At 37.6% G+C, this 18,669-nt stretch overlaps 2 protein-coding genes across 14 annotated transcripts in view; both read right to left on the reverse strand.

The window, feature by feature from the left end:
• Positions 1-383: 383 nt before the first annotated feature.
• Positions 384-3,230, reverse strand: LOC120106645 (serine carboxypeptidase 1-like). The gene is made up of 8 exons (XM_039119647.3): positions 2,751-3,230; positions 2,293-2,400; positions 1,787-2,061; positions 1,358-1,609; positions 1,164-1,270; positions 971-1,057; positions 776-881; positions 384-667 (listed from the first exon to the last, which is right to left on the reverse strand). The coding sequence occupies exons 1-8, from the start codon at positions 3,220-3,222 to the stop codon at positions 524-526; spliced, it is 1,551 nt and encodes a 516-aa protein (XP_038975575.2). The 5' UTR covers positions 3,223-3,230; the 3' UTR covers positions 384-523.
• A 2,813-nt stretch (positions 3,231-6,043) lies between these two features.
• The window catches only part of NDC1 (NAD(P)H dehydrogenase C1), a 35,963-nt gene continuing 23,337 nt past the window's right edge, over positions 6,044-18,669 (reverse strand). For 7 of the 13 annotated variants that reach the window (XM_008814811.4, XM_026800239.4, XM_017846794.5 and 4 more), the window contains exons 7-11: positions 16,301-16,516; positions 11,684-12,088; positions 11,531-11,607; positions 6,842-6,945; positions 6,538-6,758 (exon numbers count right to left, since the gene is read on the reverse strand). In XM_008814811.4, coding sequence (XP_008813033.3) covers positions 6,619-6,758; positions 6,842-6,945; positions 11,531-11,607; positions 11,684-12,088; positions 16,301-16,516 — 942 coding nt within the window. In that variant the 3' untranslated portion in view covers positions 6,538-6,618. Of the gene's footprint in view, positions 6,514-6,537; positions 6,759-6,841; positions 6,946-11,530; positions 11,608-11,683; positions 12,089-16,300; positions 16,517-18,669 lie in introns of those variants that run through there. The other 6 variants (XM_088701321.1, XM_039119645.3, XM_088701329.1 and 3 more) reach the window with 1 other exon arrangement.

The raw sequence follows: 18,669 nt of genomic DNA on the forward strand, positions 1-18,669 counted from the left end.
CGTGAAACCCAATCCAATTAGGTTCAAATCCAAGGTGCCACATCATGATCTCATTATGTCTTCATCTAATGGCTGATGAAGATCAAATGGTCATGATTAAAAGCCCTATCTTCTCTGGGTGTCTGATATAATGGCCATTGTTTGTGTGGACTGTGGGAGTATTGGACTCATTCTTATTTCTGGGACAAATGGAGTTCTTCTGATTGGCATCATTAACCCTTTTTTTTGTCGAATTCATTCACTCTTTGAAATGAATGCATATAGAAACTTTACTCTCTCTCTCTCTCTCTCTCTCTCGCTCTCGCTCTCTCTCTCTCTCTCTCTCTCTCACACACACACACACACACAAAAGAAAGAGAGACAGACACAGACACGCACAGAGCTGTTTAAAGAGGATCGGTATTATTGCTAGAACGGCAGGATATATTAGTACCAAGCACATTAAGGATATCACGTGTACTACATCTCATGAATGCATACAATTGTTCCATAAAGTAGACAGAGGGTGAGGGGATGATGCTTCTCATGGAGGAGGAGGAAGCTTTCCCTTAAGGAATGCAGAGATCATGACCAGAGCCTTTTCAGGTTGGTAGCTCGGTACTTCATGGCCAGCTCCTCTTACTGTCACAAAAGTAAGTCCTTTGTATGCTACAACATAGCCTGCTACCTGTCATATGGATTATCATGGCAATAGCATGATTGCTTAGAATAGTTTATAGCCATTTAAGCTTTAAGCCATTACATGACAAAGGAATCGGGTTCAAGGATTTCCTACCTCACCATTGGCCTGCCATGGGCGCCATGGACTTTTGATGGGCAAGCCAAGCATTCTTAAAGAGTACTTTGTGGATGTTACTGAAACAATTGAATCCGTGTCACCACTGCAAGTGCAAAGTTTCATATAAAAATGAGTTCTCTTTCTGTTCACATTTTACTGATGTGCTTAGTTGCAGCGCAGTATCGAACTTGCCTGTATAACCAAATTCTTATGCCACTCGTCGTCAATTGCTCGATCATAGGCAGCATGGTATCAGGGGAATCCCTCCAACCACCAAGACTAAATAATGCAATTTACAATAAGAAGAGAATTCTCAGCAGTTTCAAGTGAGCATTTCATTAATTCTATTAGATCGACGCGAGAAAGAGAAGATAACCATGTGTACCTGCAGTGCGTCCATAGGCTTGGAACTGCATGAAGAGACTTTTGCACCACTGGTTGATTAAGATATACATCAACGTACTCATCGGTGCACGGATCAAACTCGACATTCTGGTCATGTTAGATTGCTGATTAGTACTTCTGTGAAATTAAGAATAACAGAGTTGAAAACACATGAAATGTCACGTTGGGACTTACCGAACTGGTAATGCAAGTTGCTTTGTGTGATTTTTCAGTGCAAAGTGGAGCATACACATTGTAGGGATTAATCGACCCAATTTCCATATCGGCCAGATTTGTGGCATGTTTGCACTCTGGCGAAGACATATCTGAAATGTTACATGTCCTTCGAATCAGCTTGTGGGTCCTGTCGGAATACATATCATGCATCCACAAAAACTCGTACATTGCCATCTCAGTTATGTTGCTGTCGATGTATGCGTTGCCCATCTATGCAGTGGTCAGTCAAGGTAAGCAACATATTAGAGACAGTAGTCAGTTCCAAATGGCAAATTGATCGCTTAATATTGGATAAGATGTTAAAATTGAGCTCCTAACGAAATACCTAATTTAATCATCATCATATATATTGTTTAATTTTCTAACAGTTTGATAGTATTGTCTTACTGCTATGCCTCTTAGGTTGATGATTGGTTTGTTGGGGTTCTTGTTGTTCAGAAGAATAAGACTGGCAAGCTGAGGCACATAGTGGCCAGCATAGCTCTCGCCAGTTATGAATAAATCTCGGGTCTTGTATTCCGGGAACCTCTCCAACCAATTGACTAGAAAGGTATAGGTGTCTTCTGCTGTTCTCTTGTCCCCCCTGTTTTTGTAATCTGAACTTGTATTGGTGTATGAGAACCCTACACCCGCCGGAGATTCCAAGAAGATCACATTTGCAACTGTGATTGTCGAGATGTAGCAATTATCGGATAGATGATATAATTTAAGTTAGTAGAAGACTCGAAGATTGCTGAAGAAAATGAAATAATGTTCAAGAGGTTAACTACACCACAAGTAGCCAAGAATCTCTTATCTAGTATCATAATTGCTTAGCAGCATTTTATTTCGATCACTAAAGGATCGGTGTAATCAACTGGAAAAATTGAGATATGAGGGTTGAATTCACAAACCATTGTTCCATGCATGGTTATTTCTGAGAAGGGTTTTGCCATCCCTGTTAACTCTGAAGGGTCCTAATTCCTGCAAGGCTCCATATCCCAAGGAGGAGCATCCGGGACCTGGGCAATCCAAATTTTACACATAAATTCATGATCTACCGAGAGGTGTTTTACATTTCTTTTTTCAAAAAAGAAAATAAAAGAAAAGAGAAGAACGGTGGCAGACCAATACATTTGTAACATCAAGTTGTGAATAATTCGATTAAGGTCTATTATTTGGGCAGCAAATATAAAAAGTAAGGGAAGTGAACAAATACCTAAACAATAAAATGCCAATTGAACAAGAAAATTGAATTATGATGGCATTGCTTGAAGAATGCCAATATATGACATTTGTGCATGGCAAACATTTGAGTTTATGATTGACATGATAGGCAAACAGCTGAAGTAGCAGTATGCAGTTGGCTAACCTCCATTAAGCCATAAGAGAAGTGGTTTCTTTTCTGAATCCCGTGGGGACTCAACAAAGTAGTAGAAGAGTGTTCTTCCATTCTGCGGCTCGACCGTCACATAACCAGCATATTGATCAAAGCTTACACCTTTAGGCTGGCCAGGCAATGCATCAATCTTATCTAAATCTTTCAGCCCATTCTGTGGAGCAACATAAATCGGTGGCGATGCTTCACTCCCGTTCACAAGATGCAAGAAACCATCAAAGCGACCACTAGATGACCTATTGGATCTTATCAAACTACGAAGAAGGTCAGCTTGCTTGGCATCGGTGCAAGTTGGCAAGAAGAGGAAGCATGAGAAGAGTATCCAAGTAAGTAATGAAGCATCCATCATGTGCTTGATGGTAGGGAATACATTGAATGAGCCAGAGGGAATGTTAGTGTGTATAGATATGGTGAAGTGGCTACAAGGGTACATCAAGGTGGCCATGCCACATGAGTTGACATTTCCTCAAGAGGCCTGGGGGACCAACATCTCTTTCAGTTTCGAAAGTCAGGATGGTACTTTGTCTTGTAGTTCTTTTTGGGGAGTTAAAGACATACTTGGTTCGAGAGTGAAGCTTTAATCAACTGGAAGCATGAGGACCTGATGTAATGCATGACCACAGAATATGAAACGGCTATCCAAAAAGAAAAGGAAAAAAAAAAAGAGTTTATGTATGAAGACAAGAAATAAAATGTAAGGATATGGTAAGGAACAAAAGATGGAAGATTTGATGGCCCATTTCAGTATTTACCCTTTTAACTCTGAGGAACTTCAGGATTTATCAGTAATTTTAGACAAGCTATCATCACCATCAAAGGAAAAAAGGATATGTGGAATGGACAAAAAACACATGCGGTGTCAAAACTTTCAGACTGGAGGAATTGTTATGCCAGTATGGAAGTTGATAAGTAACAAGGGCTCTTTTTGATCTGGTTTTGTCTGCCCTGCCTACTCTTCTTTCTGTTTTCTCCTTGCGGTGTTCTCAAGAAAATGGATGGCAAGGGCCTTTCTGAGAGAAGGGTATCCTTCTCCCTCTGGATTTTCTTTCATTGCCAATAGACAGGTGGTCACCAAGACTAGGAAAAAGAGAAGCCTAGGTGTGGCTAATCTCAGATTTTAATTGTTGGACCATAAATAAAAAAGTAAAATAAATAAATAAATAATGAAAAACAATCTGCAGGATTTGGCCATGTGTGGTTGGTGTATACTTGCTAACCCTTACCTTCCTCGGGCTGAACAGAACTTTGGATCATGCTTCCTACTTTAACCTTTCTCTTGTTAATTGCTATCTAGCTAGTTATTCAATAAAGTGGGCGCACATTATCAGTTTGTTTCTTTCTAGCTATGAAGGGACATTGTGCCTTAGTAGCTTAGAAGCATTTATTGCCAATTGAGGCCGCTAAGTGGCTGGCTTGGGCCAACTCACTGTTAGTTCAGGCTTCATATCTGTAAAATTGAAGGCTCTGATTTTGAGGCTATGATCTTTAGGGATTGTGATAGAAATGTATCAGATCTTGAGGCTATGATCATTCCGGACATAACAAAAGTGGCAGAATTAAATCCAGTGCTTAGGTCACATTTTGATATAATTTTAGATATGGACTGGTTAGCGTCACATTTTGCTACCATTAACTACCATGAAAAAAGGGTAAAATTTAAGATTCCTGACCATATGAATTTAGCTATTTAGCTTAATGAGTAGTAGTGCTTATACTTCCCCTTGAGTCGTCTTTGCAATGCAAATAAAGCGGCTACTCAAGAAAGAGAGTATAGCATATATTGCCATAGTAGTCGATACTAGACAATCAGACTAAAAATTGGAAGACATCTTAGTAGTGAATGAATACCCTAATGTCTTTCCGGAAGATCTTCTTGGTTTACCACGAGATAGAGAAATTGAATTTACAATTGACTTGATTCCCAATACCATACCAATCTCTAAAACTCCCTATAGAATGGCTCCAACTGAAATGAAGAAATTAAAGAAGCAGTTGCAAGATTCATGCAAAATTCGATATTTAGGAGAGTATTCATGCAAAAAAAAAAAAACTTAAAAAGAAAAAAGAAAAAAAGAAAAAGCTAACACTAATGCTTTTGTAAGTCAAATCCTGGTTAAAAAAATTCGCTCGACTGATATGCTGCCTTTCCATTGCTTATTTTGAAGTTTCTTATAAGCAATGTTACGACCTTAGCATTGCTCAAAAGCTTGTTCCCACTCCCCACCAAGCAGTTCAGCATAAAATTTTGGTTTCCCTCCATTACCAGCCTACACTCGAGCATTGTTCATCGCAGCGCCATTTGTTGAAAGATACTGAATTCATACAAGACTAGGATCATAAAAAAAGAACATTAAACTAAGCCTAGGTTAAATACCTGCATTGAGCTAATGCACTAGTGGTTTAATAGAAGAATTCTCCGGCAGACTGGATGCAGTTAAAAAGATATCTCAATACTGATCAAAATCTATTCCATCTTGCTGCCCTGGTAGCTGCTCAATACTGTCGTCTTCCATTACCAATATATGCTGGGGATTACATCACAGCACTCTCCGGTTCAAGCAACTCGCATCATGGCATTTTAATGGATCGATCTTTAGCTCATTTTGCCCTCGCAAGCTTCTCCAAAGGATCAAAACCTATGCGCACATAAGCAGTAGAAAGGATGCTGCAAGAAGAGGGGGACAACAATGCGAGGAACACAGCTTTCACCATTACAGTCACAATTTGCCTCTGATCAGTAGATGTCAGAGGTGTGGAGGATCCCATAATAAGAGAACACAACTCGGATAATGGCAGATGGCGGTTCCATGGAATCCCAGGAGGCTGGAAACCGGTGGGTTATTAACATATATCTTCTTATCGCTACTTGGGTTGATTCTGTTTTCCAGATTCTTGTGGAAAACCAGACCCAGAATGACATCAAATTAGACTTCATGTGGAAGGATCTATGAATCTTTTCAATATATAATAGTGACTTGTCTTGTGATACCCAAGTTGCACTCAGCATGAAAGCTATCTCAGTTGTCTTGCTTCGTCTTAAGAGAATGGACTCCAAATATTTTAAAGAAACCAGAAGAAAAGGTGGGAAATGCCTTCCCAAACAGAGTAAGACCCCATATTTCAGTCTTCTCACATGTTTGATGCATTAGATTGTAGAGAAATATCTATCCCTCATTAAGTCACAGATATTTCAATGTGGCCTCTCACGCTTCAGTTTCTTTACATAATAGTCACAATTTCAGCTTACTATGATGATTCAAATGTCATATTCAAAATATTTTTTAAAAAACAACTTTGCCAAATGTTTACAAAGAATACAAATAATGCAAGAAACAGGAAAATTTTATAAAAATGACATTAAATTTACAGTAACATATGCAAGTAAATGCCAAAGTTGCAAGCATGGCAAGGAAATCACCAAAACCAACGGGAAGAACTCTAGAGTCTTCCATGTTGGTAAGAAAAATTCAAAGAAAACCTAAACCATGAAATGATCATGACGAGAACAGCGCACTTGCAAATAGCTCTGGTCCGACGTATGAAGATGCATCATGAAGTATGATTTATTGTTTCATATGTTTTAGAAGCTATAGTAGTATGATTGTTCCCTTCATGTGGTTATTGAACCACAGATGCTGATACTACTAGAAAAAAATATTATTCCATGCCTCGAATCATCAACTTGCTTGGCACAATGAGAACTGCAGCAAAAAGCTTCTGATTCATCCTAGGATCGCTATATTAGCAGAGAGAAAAATAATGAGTCGAACAAAATATCAATTTATGGATCTGTCAAGGTTAGATGAATGTACAGTCTCAACTTTCTGGATACATTATGGATTTATGAGCCCGATATTACCTTGGTCATAGTACTCTGCAATGAGGTAACAGAATCCACAACAGATTTTGTAAGCCAACTTATCCCGACTTTTACTCGGTGTTCATCTGTAGGCAGTCTCAGGAGGTATGCTATCTTCCTTCCTGCAACATAGAATGTTCCCCTAACCTCCACAGACCCAGATTACAATTAATCATGTAATGGATTAGGAGAGAAGTTTACTTACCAGCATGCCCAACGGGACCCTCCAACGTGAGACCCTCAATGAAACTTGGTGAGATTGCAGCATCATTCCTCCCAAGAGTCATCATCTCTCCCAGATTTTGAAACCTGATTATTAAATGGACAACACATTCTATATTATTGCAATGAGACTAGCTACTCTTTCAGTCAAAGAATATATACTGAAGAATATATGATTTTGCATTTAGTATTTAGTTAACATTGGGGGAGACCAAGACAACTGATTAAGATGAAAGCAACATTCAGCCTGCATGTACACATAAGATATTTGCAGAAAGCAAATTTTCTAATCTACAGCAGCCGCTAAACTAAAAGCAAAACTAGCCAACTTTTTAACTATGTAGAAAAACTTAGTTTGTAGTTTGGAACTGTTTTAAATAATTAAAGGGACATTGCAGAGAAGAACCTAACCAGCAGACTGAGTATGAACACATTTTAACTGAACAACTGATAGTAGTGAAATAAGCACTTCATTTAACTTCAAATCCAATCTCAACTTTTCAGGACTCTATTAAGAAGCACCTCCCCTCCCAGAGGAAATAGGGCTGCAGATAAACCAGAATGTTCATGAATAGCTACGGCTCAGCTCGATAACAGGCTCATTCAAGCTCGTTCAGCTGAGAAACAGGCCAAGCTCAAAACTCAAAACATCTTTCAAATCTTGACTTGTAAAGGAGCAAAGCCTGAACATTCTGGACTTGCAAAATAAATAGAAGCTCGGCCAGCCTTGATACCAAGCATGTCAAGCTCATTTCAGTTCACAAATGTCTGACTTCGAAATATGTTGTTAGGTTCATCCAGAACCGTCTAGTGTAGGGCATACGGAACTGAAGTGGTCGATTATCAGAATGGAACGGTCTATCTATTATGTTCCTGTTCGGGCTGTACAAACCCTCGCTCGCCTCTTGCTTACCTCAGCTAGGGTTTCGTCATCCCGGCCACCACCAACGACGACCCCATATGCATCCCCCTGTCTCGCTCTCTTGCCCTCTACATTCTCTCTCTCTCTCTCTCTCGCTCATCAGTCTCGCCCTCTCCGTTCAAGGAAGCCCTACTCTATCTCTCTCTCTTTTGCCTCTCTTACTCAACTCTCACTCACTTGCCTCAGCAAGGGTTCTAGCATTGTCGCCGCCCAATACGCATCTCTAAGTCTCTCTCTTGCCCTCTCCGTTCTCTCCTCTCCCTCTCCCCCTCTCCCCCTCTCCCTCTTCCTCCTCCTAGTACCAATATAGATCGCGTTCGTACAGTAGATACCGACACCATACCAAATTGGTCGTTGACCGGTACAATGCCTAGTACCTATTTGGCAAACCTTTGTTTCTTACCATATACTAAACCAAAGAACCATCTTCTATGCTTTTTCATCTTATGCGAGGGAAGGGGCAGCATGACGTACTCATGCAAGCCATTTCACAAGAGAAGAAATAATTGAGGAGAATTTTGACTTGCATGTAAGAAGGAAGAAGTCTGATCACCTTGCCATGGTGAGAAAACCAATGTTTTACCAGTATAGATCGGTTCCATATGGTACGTGATGCCTGTGACCCCATACCAACAAACAGTACACTATTGGAGTCAGCACAGCACACATACCATGCATCATACCAAGTCCCTATATGATACCGATACCATACTAGGTTAATATGCTACATGCCATGTCGGCCAACATGGTTCGGTACTTAAAACCTTGGAGAAAATGCTAAACAAAATTATATCTAAGAATGCTCCAATTATGAATTGCACATAAGGATGCACCAATCATTGAGGCACACACTAATCCATGATGCCACACATAAAACTTACAGGCTTGCATAAGTCAAATCTTTGCTATATCTACTAACAAGTATGCATGTGATTTTTGGCACCAAACAGTAGTATGTTCTTAGTCACTGATGTAAATTTCTGATTGCCTCCATACCATGCTAGTTGGAGTTCAATGGAGCTTCACTGAATGTTTAAGCCCACTTAAAGCTAGTTAAAAAGTACCTGCTACCTAGTGATGTAGTGTCATAATTTATTTGAGACTACATAATGGTTCCTTTGAACACACATGATGAGTTGAAGAACAGCACTATGTAAGTTATTAGCAAAAGACAAGATCCATTCAAGTGATTGGAAGATAGAAACAATGCATCTATTATGTCCCAAGGATGCCGAGGTTCAGCTTTAGCAGATTAACCTACTGAAAATAGAAAACCATAACTCTATTTTCCTAAGTGAATTAACTAACCTGTTGAGGCTGACCAGTTTGAAAGGCCTGAGTCTGCATTGATGGACCTAAGGAACGTACTAAACTTGGCAAAGGTCTACATTTCACTATTCTCTCGTGCTACAGAGAACAGGGCAAATTTCCCAGTTGAGCTGTGTCCAGGCACAAGCAGATTCTTGGGATGTAGCTGTCTGAAGGTGTAACTTTCGGGGTCAATGCCCCTCTTGCATACTAAAAGGAATAGGAAGGAAAAGATGGTCTCAGTGATTATAAAAATTAGGAGTCAGATACTCTCTTGTGGGTCTTTATGAGAGAAATGAATCCTGAGGATACAAATTTGCAGCTGACCCGGTGACTGATGGAGGTAGATATTTGACTATTAAGAGAATTTCATATCTCTAAAATAAAAAGGTGCAGAAATATGCAGGCTATGTAGAAAAGAAACATAAAATTAAGTCTATTCAACTATTCATTTTAGGTGGGAAATGGTATATCTATTCACAGCACAAAAGAAATAGTGATACTCACAGATTCTGTAGCGCAGAGAATCAGCACACAAGAAGAGTATCGGCAAAAGAGAATAGTAGGAAAAGGAAATAGTGAAATTCTCCAATGAATATGTGTATCCAACTATTCATTTTAGGTGGGAAATAGTAATATCTATTCACAGCATAAAAGAAATAGTGAAAATCACAGATCTCTTTAGTGCAGAGAATCAGCATATAACAAGAGTATTGGAAAAAAAAAGAAAAGAAAAGGAGAATAGCAGGAAAAAGAAGAGCTTATAAGAACAAGTGCGCAGGGAGAGGGAAAGAAAGATGAGAGACGAGGAATTATAGATTAAGAGGGAAGAGTTGACCAAACCTAGAGTTCGATCTTTTTCTTTCACCCCAAAAAAGAAAATGGTATGAAATAATAATAATAATAGAATGCTTTCTTTCCATGCCCATCCATAGGGATTTTCCTATATCCTTCTCATGGCTTCTTCAACAAGTAATCTAGAATTCTTACAATAGGAAGTGCATCTCCTGAGTAAATCAGCAACTAACCCTTTATTTTTGCACAAATTAGACTCTCTTAAGATCTTAAAAGTCTGCTAATAGTAAACTAACTGAACAGCTAAGTTCCTAGAGGAATCTAAGGGAAAAGGAAATAAATCTTTTTCATGATTGACAGCATTACTGTATGGACATTGATCTGTGAATAGTATCTTACCCCCAAAAGAAAATTTCTAATTAATTTAAAATCCTTTCAGAAATTCAAAACTTGACATGGGCTGCAAGAAAGCCTTTTGTGGATGACTAAATCTACAGCCTGAATAATTGATCCGCTAATTTTGTTCCGTCAATGCTCTAACTAGCAGATTGTGGACTCAAATGATAATGATAAACATGATGCCATGCTTTCACAGCCTCGCCACCTGCTCCAAAAACAATTTAAGGTAGTGGGTCTAATAAGTTTCAAGGGGACTAGGGAGTTTACAGCTGCAACATATAACTTGTAGCTAGAGGATCGTAAGAGTTTTCGGAATAAATTCAGGTTTTACACTGTTTTCCAGAGAATCTTAGACCAAAGTCTGGTAAAATGCACTATTATGCATATATGGGCAAGCTTAGATGGAAAGTTTCATAATGGTGAATTTGGATTTAGATCATAAACCAAATTGTGTGGAAAATACTGATTGCAAAAGAATACTGAAGATTCAAAAGCTAAGCTACTAGGAAAAAACTTAGGTTGACAATTAGCTCCTGTATAATCTACTGTACTTCACATTCTTTTGGAACTGATTGCAAGAAATCATCAATCATATGCTTTGACAAATGCTTCTTATGTACAATCTTAGCCGGTAAGAAATTTGATGACAGATGTAATCATGTAACCCTAAAAGTAAGGTTTATGCAGTTAGATGAATATCTCAGAATGAGATAAGCTCTTGAAAATCTCTTTTGAACAAGATTCGCCGTCTCTGTACCGGACCCCGTACCAGATACAGTACGGAGTTATTTTGGCGTACCGAATGTCCGTATGCCACCCGTATCGGATACTGGTACGGTATGCTACGCTCCGTACCATGCAGTTCGGATCGGTACAACATACCATGCTTTTGCATTAGCTTTCCATTTTACTCTCTCTCTCTCTCTCTCTCTCTCTCTCTCTCTCTCTCTCTCTCTCGCTCTCTCTCTTTGTGTGTGTGTGTGTGTGTGTGTGTGTGTGTGTGCGTGTGTGTGTGGTGTGTGCCTGCATGCGTGTGAAGGAACTAAAAAACCTATTCAGCATATTGCCAAGCGAATCTGATCATGGAATGACTCTATCTCGGTTAGCTAAGCTGCATACTGAGCTTAAATATTAAACAATATTAAATTAAAAATAATGCTTGGGTAAATCCATATTCTAGAGTGCAATGTCTGTTCCCAGTTATATTACTCTGTCACTAATGATTTTTTTTTCTGTAAATAAGCAAACCTGAATGGTAATAGAGGCCTGTCATTGATTGCTGCCCAAAGATTCCAACCAGCGAAATCTGCCTGCTGAAAAGCAACCTGAGAAAGTAATACAAAAAATATTATTACAGAATAGATGATTTAATCTGATGCACAAAAATAAGAATCATCATACTTGTGCGGTGGCAGGCAGAAGCTTGCCGGAGGAATCCCTTAAAGCTGCTGAGTCACCAATGGCAAATATTCGAGGATGACCCCTCACGCGGAGAGTTTCATCTGTTTCTGCTTGCCCTCTAGCATTCAAAGAAAATATGTTGGACTGATCAAATGGATCCAGATGAGGAATTAAAGGCTTAGATCCCACTGTCCATAACACTATATCTGCTTCCAAAATCTGACTTTCCAGGCCTCTTTGGGCAGGTTGAAGTTCCAAGATGAATTTATTTTGGTGATTCTTTGCATCAATACTTATTTCTTCTCCAATTCTCGTCATCACAACTGAATTTTCAGAAGCAGAAACCTCTTTTATGCAGCTCACAAAATATCCCAAGAAAAGCTGAGTCTTCCGAGATTGAAGAACCTGATGGTATCATTGACAGAAGCTCTAGCTGTGAGCATTTGTAAAAGAATATAGCCTTATTAATGGATTAGCCTTTAACAAGTCATGGGTGGAGTCAGACTTTAAAAGATATTAAACATAAGCATCATGATAATAAAAAAAATCTCGTTTGTAAACATTTTTTTATAAAGGTTTTAGTCCTTTTGCACCAAGTCTTAAGATGACTTGTCGAACACAACTATCTGAATTTATTCTGGCCATGCTAATGGGTCCAAGAATGTGACAATCTGTGCTAGGACTTCTTTCATTACATGTTTAATTATTCTACATTTTTCTAGCTCTATAACAATCAAACATCAATTAAGTAGGAGCAATGAGCCACCCACCCATCTTATCATGCTACCACACATGAATTAGGCCCCGTTTGGCAAATCTTTGGTGGGCCAGAAAGCACTTTTTGACCCTCCAAAAATACTTTTGGATAGAAAATGGGTGTTTGGTAAAAAAATCAAAAAGTTGTTATAGTTTTGCCAGAAAGCTAAAACAGCTTCTCGAGAGAAGCTCCAAAATTACAAAAAATGGAGCTTCTTCAGAAAAGCACTTTTAGCATGCGTCAGAAAATTGTTTTGATTTATAAAATTTTTTTTGGACCAAAATATCCATAATAAAATATTATAATTACAGAAAATATCCCTTTATATTTATTAATATATAATGATAATAATTACAATATTTTATATCTTTATTATTGTATTATACTATAAATATAATATTATATTACATTATATCATAATACATATGTTATGTTATATAATATCAAATTATGTTACATTATTATGCTATAGTATACAATATTATATTATTATATTGTAATAATATTATATTATATTAAAGTAATATTATACTATATCATATATTTATGTATTAATATATATTATATTTTATTATGCTCTATTGTATAATATTATGCAATATCTTTTATGATCATTTTGTCATACCAAAAGTACTCTCTTAATTTGTTTACCAAATACATTAAAGTTCTACGGCACTTTAGAAATGCAGTTACCAAACAGTAAATAACTTTTTATAAAAGCTCTACTTACTTTTAAAAGCTCTACTTACTTTTAAAAGCTCTACTGTCAACAGCTCTGCCAAACGGAGCCTTAATAAGTAGAGATGCACATGACTTGGGTCTCCACATAAATTGACCACAATCACAATGCAACGTGACAGCACCTAAACAAAACTATATGACATCTTGGGTTGGGTTCAGCTGGTTCCAAACCTAGACTTCACTAATAAAAAGGGTAGAGCTTGCCACTTGTATATTGTAACTTAATCCCAACATACTGCAAATAGTATGGACCAAGGTACGCCATACTGTACTAAATCGGACGGTAGAAGCATATTGTACTATGCCTATTCGGCACCAATATGCGGTACATGAGGCAAACTGATACTCGATATGCTGAACCAACCTCCGTTAACATGGTAATATGGTGGCACCGGTATAGGGCCGGGTACCGAGACGGCATACCTTGGTATAAAACATAAAATGGTTCAGGTGATAACCCAACCCAACCTGACCCAATAAAACAAATACTTATGCTAATACATAGATACATATAAAATTAGATACGTAGATAAATGCATAAATATTTTTTTTTTGGTTTCTGGAGGCATGAATACGTACATTATACTATATATCAAAGTGTAAATGCACTCTCCTTCATTAGGCCTTCATGGCTCTCTTATTTCACTAGAACCATTTTAGCCCTCAATCGGAAGTACCAAACCCAACATCACTATCTCTTCAATGGTCGCTTTTTTTCTCTCATGATCTACACAACCACAATTTATTGTGCCTATATCTCCCCCTAGAATTCCCTTTCCCATTAAGAAGCCATAGATGAGTTAGAAGATATCCAAAAGAATTGAGAACTTGCACAAACGCTCTCTCTCTCTCTCTCTATACGTAATTCTTTGTAACAAGATTCTGAGGAATAAAATATTGCTCAACTTCCAATTTAAGGAGACATGATGCACATTTGTGTGCCTTCCAATTACGCGCAAATGACACTATGACATCTCGCTGCAAATGACAGGTAGCTGGTGAATCACAAGTCATATGGGTAACTCTACCATAAGGAGTACATGGAATACAATCCATAGTGATGGCCTTAAAAAGTGCCCTCCCACACCCCCACCCCCACCCCCCCACCCCCCCCGCGGGGAACATAGAATGCTGAAAATCTGTTTTCTAAGAAAAAAGCAATCTTACAAAAAGATTTATAAATTGAGAAACAGTAAAAAGCTTATTAATCAAACATGACCCTATGAAATCATGATAATGGTCCTGTTTTCTGGTGCTGTGCCATGATGAAACATAATCAGACATTGGCCCAGCTGGGCATCAGTCACTTTGGACTTACAATATACTAGAGCTTTATTAGATATGACACATGCAGAAAATAGAGGAGCATTTGGTGGATGGTTGTGATCAAAGGAGGAAAATAAAAGAGGAATCTTGGATTCTTTGTTTTAAAAAAAGCATAAAATAGAGGAGTTTACAAAGGATGTTAGAAGAGGAAAAGATGAGACGGATACAAAAAGAGAGGAGTTCTCAAAATTTTGTTTTGAAGAAAAAAGGACCTCAGAACTTGAGATGTACCTAGATTTGTGGAGTATGGACCAAGGTTCGTTGTAATTGGTACAGTACGGTATGCTCGGTATGGTACCGACTGACATGGCAAATCTTACTATAGACAATATTGGGATTCTAACAGGAAATACAAAGAAATAAAAGTCTGATCACAGTTTTTTTCTTTTTTCATTTTTCTTGTGTGTGTGTGTCCGGAACTGAAATGGGAATCCAAGGACAGAAGGCTCTCCCATGTAAAATGGAAGATAAAGATTGGACTTTTATTATCTCAATCAAAATTCTTATGAAAAACATGAAAACAATGGCCATTGAGTTTGCCTAATAGAATCAATTGTAAGGACATAATACACAAGAACAGTATCTTATAAGTGCTCGTCCAAATTTCTGTAAAAAAAATGCATGCGGACATGGTTGGCTTCGCTTGATAATAGAGACAACGCAATGCATAAGAGTAGCTAAACCAAGATTCGCCATCTTAGTATTGGCCCTCATACATACTAGTACCATACTGGTAGTGTCGGTAGGCCCAATATGGAGATCGGTTCAGCATGCTAAGACTCAGTAAGATCCATGTACTGAGTCTCAGTTCAATATTGGTATAGTATGGTATGCCGGACGGTGTGGTATCCACTAGTATAGTAAATATAAACTAATGTAACTTCTTGGTCAGGTCATTAGTTTAGACAAAAATAGAACCAAGAAAAGAATACAACGTACCGTCCAAGATGCTAGAGCTGCTTCAAAGTTTTTTTCTGCTCACTTAAATTTTAAGATCATAACTGAATAAAATTTAGCCATATATCGCTACAACCGATCACTAAGACGAGAAGAATAACCGTGTAGAATAAAAGAAGCATTAAAAGCCCAAAGACACAAGAAAGCATCCAAGTCTTTTATTCCATAAAAATATACATTATCATACAAAATTCATCATCCTATATGGACCACTATTCATGCACACCCAAACCAAGACACAGGGATCCCGGACTCACTATGGAGGTCCTTGCATCAGGAGTTTCTTACATGAAAGAGAAAATTGAAAGAAAATGAATGTTTCTGATTTCATTACTCCAGATATCATAAAATAAAGAAATTTCCCCCCGATGAAGGATTCAAACAAATGAGATTAAGACCCAAACAACACAATTATGCAATTGATTGTCACAGGTCTCAATCTTCTGTCAATCCACAAGCCACAGACTTGTATTTCAGTGACAACAATAAGAACGGACCTTCAAAGCTTGCATCAGCCATTTAGAGATAGTTGGATTGCTTACAAATGGTTTTTACTGATTTAGGATTATGAATTCCATGGATTAATTTAAGGTGGTTTAATGAATATTCAGGTTGATCAAGCACATAACTAATTAAAGTTGATTTTCTATCATGTTGCTTGTAGTTCAGCTTGTACATTGGATAGTCTATTATGGATCTTAAATTCAACATACAAATGAGATGGCAGACACCATAAAAACCTGAATCAAAAGACTAATGTGAATGCACAATTTGGACAAACACAGAGAGCCATAAATTTTGTATTCTATCAAAATATGCTCAATATGAATTCTTACTCTGAATGCAGCTTCTCTATTTCCAGGTGGAGCATTCGGACAAATAGCAGTTTCAACACTGATTGCTTGAATTATCCCTCTATGTTCGAGTCTTTCAGAAATGGTAGCAGCTAACTCAACACCAGAGTAGCCACAACCGACAATAGCCACACGTATGGGAGGGGAATCCTTACCAAACCTCTCTCGTTCCAACATTCTTAACTTGCTGTTGACTTTCTGCAGCATTGGAGATTCAAAGAGTAGAAAAATAAGAATACTTGGAAAGTCTTGGAAAGTCCCCATGATATTTTTTATATGCACACAGATAACGAAAAATAAGAATACTTGGAAAGTCTTGGTGAACATCAAATCAACAGACACAATAAATTACCAAAAACAAATTAAAAAATTAATCATTACCAAAATGGTCTGAGCTACACAAGTTATATTAATCAGTGTTTTCCTCTCTCTTTTTTTTGCTGAAAAAAAGGGGAAGGGGGGAGGAAGGGATGAGCCCACCCCCGCATAGCAGCCCCCACTAGGCCCCCACCCTGCCAAAAGAATGTTCGATGCGGGCAGAAATGACCGTGTGTTGGACACGCCGGCTGGTTTGTGTTTTCCTTTTGGCTTGCATTACGAAGACTTTGTTAAGAAAGAATATGTTGACCAGGATCTCAACAATAAATAATTCTATATTATTTCGTTTCTTTATGCTTGTCAATTTGAAGTTCACCTTGAGGATCATGTCATTGGTAGCATTTCTTCATCTAGATAATCACTTCTGCTTATTTTCATTTTGGCTTCGTTCCTAGTGTCTGAGGCAATTTGCATGAATATGTCGTGTTTAAATATGTATGGAGCATCATATGTATGTTTCCTGCAATACTTACACGACAGGAGCCTAATTTCTGTGTCATGAAAATCTTCATTAAGTTTTTAAGTGAAGCAGTGAAAGGATTTGGTATCTCATAAGAATCCAACATGGGACTCTCCTAAGATTCAGACATTTGGGACACATCTTTATATATATAGTAAATATGTACAAGTGTATGCATATAAGGAATAATGAACTAGATCTATGCTCCTTAGGTTCATAAAATTGGATCAAATGGTTGCTAGTTGTGATGTTAGACTTGATAAATTTTACATGGAAGTGACAAAAGTAAACACATAATGATGATGGCATCATAATCCGATGGCATTAAGTGTCAAGGAATATTACAAGGTTCCCTATCTCCATACCAAACCCCGTTTCGGTACCACACTGGTACAGCATCAATACACTCAGTCTAGGAGTCAGTTCAATGTACCAAGGTTGGCACATCTCCTGTACCAAGTCTCAGTTCGATACCGGTGTAGTATGGCATATCCAGTACAAGATGGTTTTCGAGTGCCCGACAACTCAAAAAAAAAAGGTTTCCAAGAATCCAAGTAACACTAACCAACGATCAACGGCTACTAGTGGTAACAACTATTAAAAGCTGAATACTGGAAAGCTGTGATAATCCTATCTAAACAAGAGGTAGAAAATAATAGAGCTGAATATCAGAAACCTCTGGCTATCCCATCTAAACAGGAGGTAGCAAATAATTTCTATCTTTCAAAAGGTAGCATGCATGGAAGTGGATCTTTTAGAAAAACCATATTCCAAAAAAAGCTGGTATATGCTTCAAAATATTGTCTTCTAAGAGGCAACACACTCGGGATTATTAGTAGGCGAGTAAAAATACGAAACTCTGTTGCATTTCGGCCACTCCTGAGTATTTCGCAAACCCATTTTTGCAAATTAGAATAGAAGTAAAAATACAAAACATCTTATTCCCAAAATTTTCCACTGCAAGTACTGTCAAAATGCTGGATTCACTCCTGAGATGAAAATTCAGGTCAATGCAGACCTCTAGTTGAGGATTATTTTGAGATCAATCTGAAGATGGAATAAGTAGCCTTTAATGCATGCCTAAAAGTGTAGAAAAATATATGTAGCATCTATTGTTGGATTCTACATGGATATTAATATTTAAATATTATTTTTAAATTAAAAAATAATTAAAAATATATAAATAATACCAAAATTACAAAAAAAAGCAGTATGTGTTACATAATTCAGAAGTAATTTTTAAGATAGAAATCATGTTTTTCTGAATTTATGATATTTAAACATATTTTTAAATTTAAAAATTATTAGAAATATATAAATCAATAAAAATATAAAAAAAATATTATATATTAGATAAATCAGATGTATTTTTTGAGGTTAAAAAATATTTTTTTATCTCAAAAAAAGTAGGGACCACGTTCACGATCTGATAAAACACGCGAAGATGCGATTGCATAGAGAACGAATTTCTGGAGGTCATTTAGGAGGACATGATAAAGCTGTATATGACCTT

Source organism: Phoenix dactylifera, chromosome 7 (assembly GCF_051530095.1).
Source record: "Phoenix dactylifera cultivar Ajwa chromosome 7, Ajwa_hap1_PhDact_Kaust_v1.1, whole genome shotgun sequence".
NCBI classification, from domain to species: Eukaryota; Viridiplantae; Streptophyta; class Magnoliopsida; order Arecales; family Arecaceae; genus Phoenix; species Phoenix dactylifera.